General features: G+C 31.0%; 1 protein-coding gene across 1 annotated transcript in view; it reads left to right on the forward strand.

Annotated features, from left to right (window-relative positions):
• LOC145268689 (uncharacterized) overlaps positions 1-12,500 on the forward strand; it is a 1,072,728-nt gene that overhangs the window by 638,375 nt on the left and 421,853 nt on the right. Inside the window, exons 130-133 of the mRNA XM_080124201.1 lie at positions 547-576; positions 2,882-2,911; positions 6,629-6,658; positions 8,602-8,631. Of these exons, the coding sequence (XP_079980327.1) occupies positions 547-576; positions 2,882-2,911; positions 6,629-6,658; positions 8,602-8,631 (120 nt within the window). The remainder of the gene's footprint in view (positions 1-546; positions 577-2,881; positions 2,912-6,628; positions 6,659-8,601; positions 8,632-12,500) is intronic.

Here is a 12,500-nt window from a genome sequence, read left to right on the forward strand (position 1 = left end):
TTAAATGATTGCCTTTGTGCTACGAAACAGATAATGTCAAGAATCGTAAATGTCAACTGAATTAAAGGAGTAAATTATAAGATGGTCAACATCATGGACTTTGAAATATAGACTTTTGTCATTCATTCACTATATATATATATATATCTTTCTCCTTATCTTCGCTTTCTTATTTTCATTCTATCTCTCTATCTTTATATTGCTTTCTATATCTCTTTCTCTACCTATCCCTCTCAATATCTTTTCCTCATCCTCTATTCTAATTTTCTTTTATTTCTTCTTTCATCCCTCTTTTTTCTGACTGCCGGATTCTTCTTGACGCTCACTATTTTTCCTGTTTCCTGACGCCTTTGTGCACTTCTCCCTTGATGACATTCATTCCAAATTTATTACTGTACATGTGCTTAGGAGAGATTGAGAAATAATAGCTTATATGAGCCATTCGCAATCATAGTGTTTAAAAACCTATGAATTTTTTATTTATTTTTTGTCGAAAGAAATTTTCTATGAGTATACTGTAATAAAAAAATGTTTTTCTTCTCGCAGAGCAATCGACTGAAGTGAAAACTATTATCGGTAAGCTTTCCTTCCTCTTCAGTTCCGTGGCTTTTTTTTTTTTTACATGATATTTTGTTGGCTAATGAGTTTCCAATCGTTCAGGATTCATCAGCAGGGATGAATTAATCTAACAGGTTTTGAATATTTATTAATTTTTTTTTCTTCATTTTCAAAAAAAAAACCCAAAAAACTTTATAAATTGTTTAAAACCAGTCAGCTTAATTCATCCCTGACGATTAATTATGATAATGATGAATCCTGAAGGATTGGAAAGTACTCATTAACCAATGAAGAGGAAAAAAAACTTGATAAAGATATTTTGCTGTAGACCATCGATATTCTTTGTAGCTAAAGTTTCCATCAGCCAAAATCTCCTTAATTGATATTTCGTTTAAAAAGATATTGTTAAACACAACAGAAGGCTTCAGTTTTGTAATAACCCCCACTTTTTTTTTTAATTTTTCGTATTATCTTTTTCTGCGTTCCCCATGCTACTAACCCTCCACCACCACCGCCAGTAGTTCGACTGCGAACGAGGGTGCGTTGAGGGTAAGTGGGTCCACTGACCCTCAACGCACCCTCGTTCGCAGCCCAACTACTATTTAAATAAATCTACCCATAATTCCCACCGAGCCTCTTACACAAATTCCTGAAGATGTGTAAACGATTACACAAAAAGTGAAAAAGTTATATAAAAAAAAAAGAATGTGGTCACTTTGAGAATAAAACTTGCTTAGACCATACATCCATACCTTCGACGTATATACGAAAAAAATAATACGAAAAATTGAAAAAATAATAAAATAAAAAAATTGAAAAAATGAAAAAATAAAAAAATAAAAAAATTGAAAAAATAAAAAAATTGAAAAAATAAAAAAAAAGGTATTACAAAACAGAAGCTTTCTGTTGTTTTTAACTATGTCTGTTTAAATGAAAAAATGCTGCCTAAATATATGCAAGATATTTTGTTGTAGACAATCGATATTCCTTGTCGTTAACGGTTGCAACAACCAAAATCTCCTTAAATGCCGTCAAATGTATATAATTTAAAATTTCAAAAAGCTAAAAAAAAATCTATAACGCACGTGTTCTTCTTGTAGCCTTATACGAATTAGAATGTATCAAGCGAATTGTAAAATTTACATCAGGAAGTAAAAATTTTGCAAATCATTGACTTCATTATTGATCATAAGCTATCAGATAACACCAGTTAAACAAAGTTGCGAAAAACACACTGGCATCTCGTCAATATCTTCCGTCAGATTTCTGTAAAGTTTTGAGATTTTTTGATCACATTAAGGGCTATGCAAAATATGCGTTGAAGGTAAAACGCAAAACAAAGCAGACAAAATAAAAGGACGACTCAATAAGAACTTGTTTACATTGGACTTGAAAATAACTTGAGATTGTCTTGTCACATTAGGGATTCCAGTGTAGGCCTATGCAAAATGTGTCAAAAGGTAAAACACGAAAAATATAGACCAAATAAAAAAAGACCGCTCAACAAGTATTTGTTTATATTGGACTTGAAAGCAAGTCTTGAGATTGTCTTGTCACGTTAGGGATTCCAGTGTAGGCCTATGCAAAATGTGTCAAAAGGTAAAACACGAAAAAGATAGACCAAATAAAAAAAGATGGCTCAACAAGAATTTGTTTACATTGGACTTGAAAGCAAGTCTTGAGATTGTCTAGTCACGTTAAGCGTAACAGTGTAGACCTATGCAAAACATGCGTTGAAGGTAAAACACTGAAAAGGTAGACAAAATAAAAGGACAGTTCGACAAGAATTTGTTTACATTGGACTTGAAAGCAAGTCTTAAGCGTAACAGTGTACGCCTATGAATAATATGTGTTGAATGTAAAACATAGAAAAGATAGACAAATTAAAAGGACGGCCCAATGAGAACATTCGACTTGAAAGCAAGTCTTGAGGTTATCTGGTCACGTAAAGCGTTCTTGTATAGGGCTATGCAAAATATGTGTTGAAGGTAAAAATAAAAGGAAGCCAGTCGATATTTGTAGTTATGAGTGGTGCTATCTGGAAGATTCCTGGTCTTTTATGTGGTTTTTAAGTATGATACAAGGTTGGCTTCAGTGAGACGTCTTATTTTAATTTTCTGTTCTGTTTAGCTTACGATTTATTACCAACACAATACGGTAATATTTAGAGTAATAATTAGAAGGCGAAAATGGTGGACATATTGGTTACACGATCAGTTCTTGCAGCGGTTATAATTTAAAAAAGAAAATGTTTAAATGAATTGATTAAAAACGGTTTCTTGTGTGGACGTCAATCATACAGCTATTTCTTGCATTTCTTTAGAACAAAGTCGTGAAGCCGAAGCAACGATAGGTAAGTTTCGACTTGCAATCTTTCATGTTCTTTCCTATAAGTGTAGTTCCTATAAATAATGAGTGTTGCGGAGTCGGAGATTTTGGAACGGGGTTGAAGTCGGCTTTTTTTTCTTTTTTTTTAATAACATCAAGAGTCGACAGTTCGAATATTGGAGGACTTAAGAATTAGGGGTCTGAGTTGTATTAGGATATTTTGGAATTCATAGGAGACGGAATAAAAAAAAACATGAGGGGGGGTTCTAGGAGTCAAAGTCAAACGTTATCTCTTCCGACTCCGCAGCCCTGATAAATATGCAACACAACAAGCACTGTATAATTGCATCACATATTTTGCTGGATCAGACGCTTCTTGACACAATCACTTAGGTTTCATCCTGCAAATTATTTCTATTTATTGCAGTGTGATAACTTTCTATGACCCATTTATTTATATATATATATATATATATATATATATATATATATATAATTATTTTTTTACTATAATAATTAAATACCTACAGACACTAGTGTTTCATCCTTTCGGGATTCTTCAGTGCAGGGTGTCACGATTACTACCAGTCGAACGATTCGAACCCCGCGACACGAGACATCTCTGGCTCGATTAGCGGAGGCCGTATCCATTCGGCTACTATTAACCGTGTGAAATAGCGTTGAATTTTAAACATTTTAATTTAAATGTTCATTACGTCAGACAGACAGTGATAAAATCGTTATACGATGATCTACGCAAAAGAGCTAAATTGACCGACTTTTTAATTCAACGGAAAGTGCTCAACGATAAGAAACGAATTTCTTAAAGGGGCTGTCATAATTATTTTTTTACTATAATAATTAAATACCTACAGACACTAGTGTTTCATCCTTTCGGGATTTTTCAGTGCAGGGTGTCACGATTACTACCAGTCGAACGATTCGAACCCCTCGACACGAGACATCTCTGGCTCGATTAGCGGAGGCCGTATCCATATATATATATATATATATATATATATATATATATATATATATATATATATATATATATATATATATATATATATATATATATATATATAGTAAGTTATATATATATATATATATATATATATAGTAAGTTATATATATATATATATATATAGTAAGTTATATATATATATATATATATATATAGTAAGTTATATATATATATATATATATATAGTAAGTTATATATATATATATATATATATATAGTAAGTTATATATATATATATATATATATATATATATAGTAAGTTATATATATATATATATATATATATAGTAAGTTATATATATATATATATATATATATATATAGTAAGTTATATATATATATACATATATATATATATATATAGTAAGTTATATATATATATATATATATAGTAAGTTATATATATATATATAGTAAGTTATATATATATATATATATATATAGTAAGTTATATATATATATATATATATATATATATATAGTAAGTTATATATATATATATAGTAAGTTATATATATATATATATATATATATATATATATATATATATATATAGTAAGTTATATATATATATATATATATAGTAAGTTATATATATATATATATATAGTAAGTTATATATATATATATATATATATAGTAAGTTATATATATATATATATATATGGCAATTAAGCTACACAGAATACTCCGCGTTTCATCCACGCTAGGATTCATCAGGCTTATGCCTCCCCCCCCCTTTTTTCCCTCGATCTTTATATATTGTTTTATTTTCATTTTTCGGAATCCTTTGAGATGAGGCTTCATAATTTGTGTATTCACTTTTTGTTTGGAGGGGGGGGGCTGTTATCCTCATCTTCATAGTTATGCTTTCAACAACATCTTTGAAGATGAGGAAAAAATGAATATACAATTATATTTGTTTATAAAAAATAATGATTGCGGACTGATTTTTCGATTACTGGGTTGAAATTCAACCATTCAATATATATATATATATATATATATATATATATATATATATAGTGTGTGTGTTTATTATAAAAACATTATTGGTTACATATATGCGTACATGTTTCAGTGAAATCTCAATTTAGAGAGACCCACTTCATCGGACCGAAAAAAGAGTGACACTGAAACGAAAATCAAGGTTCATTCATTTAGTATATAAAAAAAAGATATTCGCTCTTTTTTTTTCGGTTTGATGAGGTGGGTGGGTCTCTCTAAATTGAGATTCCACTGAAACATGTACGCACATATGTAAGCAATACTGTTTGTATAATAAACATACTATATACCTACTCTGTCATCCATTGAACACTCTTTAATAAACACTAGGTTTTTTAATGGATCTACATCTAGGAAACCAAACAATACAACCATATATATATATATATATATATATATATATATATATATATATATATATATATAACGAGGCTAGATAGAAGAAGAGAGTAAATTCAATTCTATAAGAGGAGACTTATCGGGATAATATAAAGCTCAGCGAATTTCATTGGAGCTTATATATAAGACAACAGGAGTGGAGAATGAATTCACAAAGACTATATATTGGTTGGATTGGTTGGTTGTTTTACGGCATATCAACCCTTTTCGGGTTATTTAATGCCGAATCCAAACATTGAAGAAAATTTTTAATAGAATATATTTGTTGTTTTCAAGTCGGTTTCTATTTAATCCATAGTTGGAACCCTAACAGACACTACCACTCCGGGTCAGAGTGGACCTGGGAGCAATGGCAATTAAAGGGTGGCTCCACACTCCCCAAAGCCCGCAAGCTGGGGCCTCACCACTGGATATAGTTTAAGGTCATATCCAGGACCATACAGTGCACTGGAAGAAAGCTTCACATGTCTCCCTACAGTGACAGTCCACAATACGTTGTAGTCTACATTGCAATCTACATAGTTTAAGGTCATATCCAGGACCCCCATTGAGGGACTTTTACCCTCTGCAGGGGGGCAGTCGGTATATTCTAATGCCCCACCGACAGGGCTACTATATATTGGAAAATATAGCATTAGTCACTTATTTGATAAGGGTATACATACATTTAGTTGAGGGATAAAGGGGACTCTTCTGATGAGAAGCATTAGGCTTCGAAATACCTTGGTATAAAGAGTCCTCCAACTAAATGTATGTATACCCTTATTAAATAAGTGACTGATCCTATATTTTCCAATATATAGTCTTTGTGAATTCATTTTCCACTCCTAATGTCTCCTATATATATATATATATATATATATATATATATATATATAATATCGAAATATTATGCAGTATTCTAGGATATGAAAATATAGTACGCTCTTACTGACGTAATTGAGCACTCTGGTCTTATTTCTCCCAGAACGCATTATCTGATAATATTTATGATTATACAAAAGTTGAGTTAATCTTGACCATTTTTATCACATAAAATACGTGTTAAATTATTCATCCGTTTTGGGATTGAGTTATGTTTTAAAAAATAAATGTTATTTCCATTCTTCTAATTAGTTGTCACTTTTATTATCTTAACCATTCACTCAACTGTCACTGCTCTCGCTCTGTATTGAAGCAACCACTCCCGAATAATTTCTTAATGTCTCTGTGAACATTTAAAAAATGATACTGCTACTACTATTGTCTATTCAACACACGAAATGAAATTTGAAATGTATTAACTTATAAATATATATTTATTTTCTACAGGGCCAGAGGTTGAAGTAAAAACTTCTCTTGGTGAGTGTGAGCTTCTATAATTAAGTATCGTTTAATCTAATATATACAGTAAAGTCAATCTATTTATCGTTTCCCTGTCATCGATAGCGTTTTGCTTCCAAAATCAATATTTGATTCTGGTGTGTCAGTTTTTCTTGAGCATCGTTGCAGCATGTTCTTAAGAATAAAATGTAATTCAAAATATTTATTCAGGTGGAGATTATTATATGGGTAGTCGCCATTTTAAATTACTAAACTGGAAAATTTTATTCTTTTTTTGTTAACTATAATTTTCAAATATACATTAAGTTAAATCACTCAGTATCGTTTCTTTATCGCAGATAGCTTGTTCGTCAGTTTTTCTTGTAGAGCGTTGCATAATGTTGATAAAAATAATGAGGAAAAAAATGTAATTTGATTTCATTTCTTCCCGAAAATACTTTATCAAGGTGGGAATTATTTTTCTAAAAATGTAAAATACCTCTGTATTGATCCATACAGGGTTAATTAGCCTTGCATGTAACTCATGAAATAATGTTTTCGGAAAAACTCAGAACCGAACTATTTTTAGATAAGATTTTTAAGTGAAATTAATTTTTTATTTTAGATATCTAAAGTCGGGTCAGATCAAGCAGATTAAGCTTTGATACTCTGAAGACGAGGTTGAATATATCAAAAACTTAATGAACTCCTGACGATTTTGTCTTATTCCTGAGTCTTCGTTTCTGAGCCGCCAGTTTCTGAGCCCTCTTTCTAAGCTCTTGATTTTGAGTCCTCAGTTTTAGGGATCTCGTTGCTGACTTTTTGTTGCTAAGTTCTCACTTCTTGAATTATTCTTCCAGAGCTCTCGCTTCTGAGTTCTCGTTTCTGACTTATTTTTTCTTCCGTGTTCTCGTTTCTGACTTTTTTTTTTCGAGTTCTCGTTTCTGACTTTTTTTTCGAGTTCTCGTTTCCGACTTTTTTTTTTTTTTTTTTTTTTTTTTCGAGGTCTCGTTTCCGATTAAAAAAATTTTTTTCGAGTCCTCATTTCGGACTTTTAAAAATTTTTTCGAGTTCTCGTTTCTAACTTTTTTTTTCTCGAGTTCTCGTTTCTAACTTTTTAAAAAAAATTTTTCGAGACCTCGTTTCTAACTTTTTTTTTCTCGAGTTCTCGTTTCTGACTTTTTTTTTTCCGGGTTCTCGTTTCTGACTTTTTTTTTTTCGAGTTCTAGTTTCTGACTTTTTTTTTTCGAGTTCTCGTTTCTGACTTTTTTTTTCTCGAGTTCTCGTTTCTAACTTTTTAATTTTTTTTTTTCGAGTTCTCGTTTCTGACTTTTTTTTTTTTTTCGAGTTCTCGTTTCTGACTTTTTTTTTCGGGTTCTCGTTTCTGACCTTTTTTTTTTGAGTTCTCGTTTCTGACCTTTTTTTTTTTTTTCGAGTTCTCGTTTCTCTAAGTTATTGCCGAATGTTTATTCCTAAACACTCATTTCTGATTTCTCTCTTTTTTTTCTTTTTTTTTTAACTCTTTTCCCCCCAAACAAGTCGTATTGCCACTTGGAATATAAGGGGCTACTATTTGGGATTATGTCTAATAGGGGGCTGTAGAAAGTTTAGCAGCAAGATGTTTGTTCACATTACATTTAAACTTCTACATGCCAGTGCAGTGCGGGAAGCAGAAAACGGAGGAAATTCCAAATTCTAACGGTCCGAGGGAAGAAACTATTATAGTAGAAAGCTTCCTTGGCGTCTAGAAACCTTAACAGCGAACGGGTGGAATTTTGCCTGTTTTTTATTGTTTATGTCCTTTTTTCTTATAACGCGACACAAACAATATGGGAGGCGACTCTGTTACGATCCGCACCTCCTACAAAATGTATTCTCAATATTCTTCTCCTATATTGGGAAGTTGAAATCTTTTTTTTTCCTGTTAAAATATTTATCGCATATTCTATCAAAGGTTGACATTCATTTCTTATATTCTCCAGAACAAGCTTCTGAAACAGAACTAGCTGTTGGTGAGTGTTTAACTATATGTGTTATAGCATCGGCTGCTTTTCGAAAAATGATGCGCTTACAACAAATAAGGGTTTCGTATTATTAAAGATGAGGTATAACAGTTATATTATATAATAATAATATATATACATCAGAAAACTAAGGAAAACTGAAGCGGAAAATTAAGTAAAAGAACATTTTATGCCATGTCATTTCGAAACTAAATGCTTCTTTTCTGATGAGAAGGGTCAGAATTATACAAAATGCAAATATAACTTTTATTCCTCATCTTTCATTTAATATATTTGCTTGCTCCGCTTAATAATGTTGAGCATTTTTTTTTATCTTGATAAGCTTTGCTTTATAAAGAATTACTGTTTGATAACATAATTATATATATATATATATATATATATATATATATATATATATATATATATATATATATATATATATATATATATATAATATTCAGACAAATATTGTTGAATAGCACGGAGTGTTCTTGCTTTAATGAACATTGTTTTTTGTAATTTTTCAATTTTTCGAATTGTCGTTCTTATTTCTCGGTTGAATCTGTGCAAAAAAGTTCCATAGTCGTCTTGGTCCATCTGTCTTTTCTCCTATTTTCAGTTGTTTTAGTTTTGCAAGTACTTTCGACTGAGTTTCAACAGTCGTCTTCAGGCAGTTTTGATTATTGTTTGTTTAAAATTGAGATGCTTTATATGCTTGAGTTAAAACTATATTTAAATTTCTTGAACTAGTGAAGCGTCTCGTGTGTAAAAGATATACGTTTTGTTTTATTAAACGTGTTAAGAACGTGGCTAAATAAAACCTGTAAATTCTATGCCGTCTTGTAAGTCACACTTGTAAAACTATTGCGCATTTATTTTAGCCACGTTCTTAACGTTAAAAACGTGTATGTATATATATATATATATATATATATATATATATATATATATATATATATATATATATATATATATCTACGAAACTTTCTTGCACATATTCAACCAAGAAATACGAACGACAATTCGAAAAATTACAAAAAAACTCATTAAGCAAGAACACTTTTCAACAATACTGGTCTGAATGAAAACATGCTGCTTAAATATACAATATATATATGTATATATATATATATATATATTAAATATACAATATATATATATATATATATATATATATATATATATATATAGTTTATTTTTTATTATTCTTTAAAACAGTACTGTTTTAAAAATGATAAAAATAAATAAAATATTATATACGTCCAAATAAATTATGGGCGACTTTCTAAGTAAAAAATGAACTTTAAGGCAAAATCGCAATTTAACCGTATTTATCGTTAAAAAATCAACAAGAAATATATGTGGTTTATATATATATATATATATATATATATATATATATATATATATATATATATATATATATATATATATATATATATAAAGTAAATTCTTGGTACAGCAAAATGGAAGGAGAAATTTTAGAGGAAACATAATTTAATTTAAATACCAAAGAAACAAAAAAAAAACGGGCAGGTGAAATTATTAAAATTTCCTTAAGGCCTTATCGTCTGACCCTCTAAGAGGAAACGTCAGAATGATAAATTAAAAACTAAGAAAACGAATGAGGAAAGAAGGGAATTTGGTTTCAGTTGGAAGAACAATGAGAAAAAAAAATCTCACTGTTCATGTGGTTTTAAATCAATAAATATTTCCAACTGATGTTTCAAAATCTTTTGTCTACAATATATATATATATATATATATATATATATATATATTTATATTTATATATATACAATATATCTATATATATATTTATATATATTTATATATATAGATATAGATAGATAGATAGATAGATAGATAGACCAGTGGCCAATGAAGTGTGTATAGGACGACTGGAAACAAATGCCGAGATAAGCAGAGAGGTCATACAGCGCCTAGTATTCCCAAATGGTCACCCATCTGATACTAACCAGGATTACCGTTGCTTAACTTCGGTGATCTGACGAAAACCGGGGTGTCAACGTGATTATGCCATATATATATATATCGTCGAGCCTGGTTAGTACTAGATGGGTGACCATTTTGGAATTCTAGGCGCTGTATGAGCTCTCCGCTCATCTCGGCATTTGTACACACTTCACTGGCTACTGGTATTAAGCAATGTCGACTAAGGAGAGGTGTGGTTGGAGATTGCGTACCTCCTGTCACAAAAATTTCACGCGCAGGCACCCCTTCGTGGGTATCAATAGTCTGTCAAAGACTGAAGGAGCCCTAACACATATATATATATATATATATATATATATATATATATATATCACCATATATGCACATTTTTATTTTGCTAAACCGTTTTGAATACAGGGACCATTATGATGGCCCAACTGTAATGAAAAAATATATTTTGGAAATTTCATAAATAATAAGATTATGCTTTTTTTGCCGTTTTTATTGCCTATAATTATGAATATGCAAATGAGCATGAAAATGTGAATTTATTTTATTTTTTCGATTATTTTGTCTACAGTTCTCGTCTTGAATGTAACAACTTCTCGTTTCATTTTTTTTTTTTTTTTTTTTTTTTCAAAAATGATAAAACACGCTTTTCATGTATTTTTAACATCTGCTTCTTTTGGCTTATAATTATTAATGAACTAATGCGCATCAGAATTTGAATTTTAATGCATTATTGGGATTTTTCGGACTATTGTTCCCATCTAGGATGTTCCGAGTTTTTGTTTCTGAGTTCTTATTTCTGATTCACGTCGATGAGTTCTCATCTTTGATTCACATCGACAAGTTCTCGTCTTCGATTCACGTCGACAAGTTCTCGTTTTCGATTCACGTCGACGAGTTCTCGTTTCTGATTCACGTCGACGAGTTCTCGTTTCTGATTCACGTCGATGAGTTCTCGTTTCTGATTCACATCGACGAGTTCTCGTTTCTGATTCACGTCGACGAGTTCTCGTTTCTGATTCACATCGACGAGTTCTCGTTTCTGATTCACGTCGATGAGTTCTCGTTTCTGATTCACGTCGATGAGTTCTCGTTTCTGATTCACGTCGATGAGTTCTCGTTTCTGATTCACGTCGACGAGTTCTCGTTTCTGATTCACGTCGACGATTTCTCGTTTCTGATTCACGTCGACGAGTTCTCGTTTCTGATTCACGTCGACGATTTCTCGTTTCTGATTCACGTCGACGAGTTCTCGTTTCTGATTCACGTCGACGAGTTCTCGTTTCCGAATTTTCCTTTCTGATATGAATTTTAATGAATGATTAGGATTATTTGAACCACCGCTCTCATCTTAAATGTTACGAGTTCTCGTTTCCGAGTTCTCGTTTCCGATATGAAATTTAATGCATTATTTAGATTTTTTGGATGAGAGTTTTCATCTTGTATGTTTCGGGTTTTCGTTTCCGAGTTCTCACCGCTATATTTCTCGCTACTAAGTTCTCGTTTCTGAGTTCTCATTTCCGTTTCAATATGGGAATCTTCATGTCGTACTCGGGAATCTGTACGAAAATTTCCAACGGAACTCTTCATTTAATCCGCGGAGGTAGATTTTTCTCATCTTATCAACCACGATTGGCTGAATTCCCGAGTTTCGACATAAAGGTTCCCGAATTCGACAAGATACTCGGAAGTTAAATTTGCGAAAAATCGTATTTGTTTCTTAGACGTGAAGATTTTTTTTCTTTTTGACGGACAGTGAAAGAAAGTAGCTATTCAAGCCAGTACATTTTTGCATTCATTCGCATCGCATCTCTGCTTTATGGCTCATTCAAGAAATACATTATTGTTCACATTTGAATTGTTCAAGCAGGGCTGTAATCACATTGGTATGCTTCGTTGCACGTCTCTTA

Source organism: Euprymna scolopes, chromosome 44 (assembly GCF_053919585.1).
Source record: "Euprymna scolopes isolate OS-2025 chromosome 44, ASM5391958v1, whole genome shotgun sequence".
In the NCBI taxonomy this organism is placed as follows: domain Eukaryota; kingdom Metazoa; phylum Mollusca; class Cephalopoda; order Sepiida; family Sepiolidae; genus Euprymna; species Euprymna scolopes.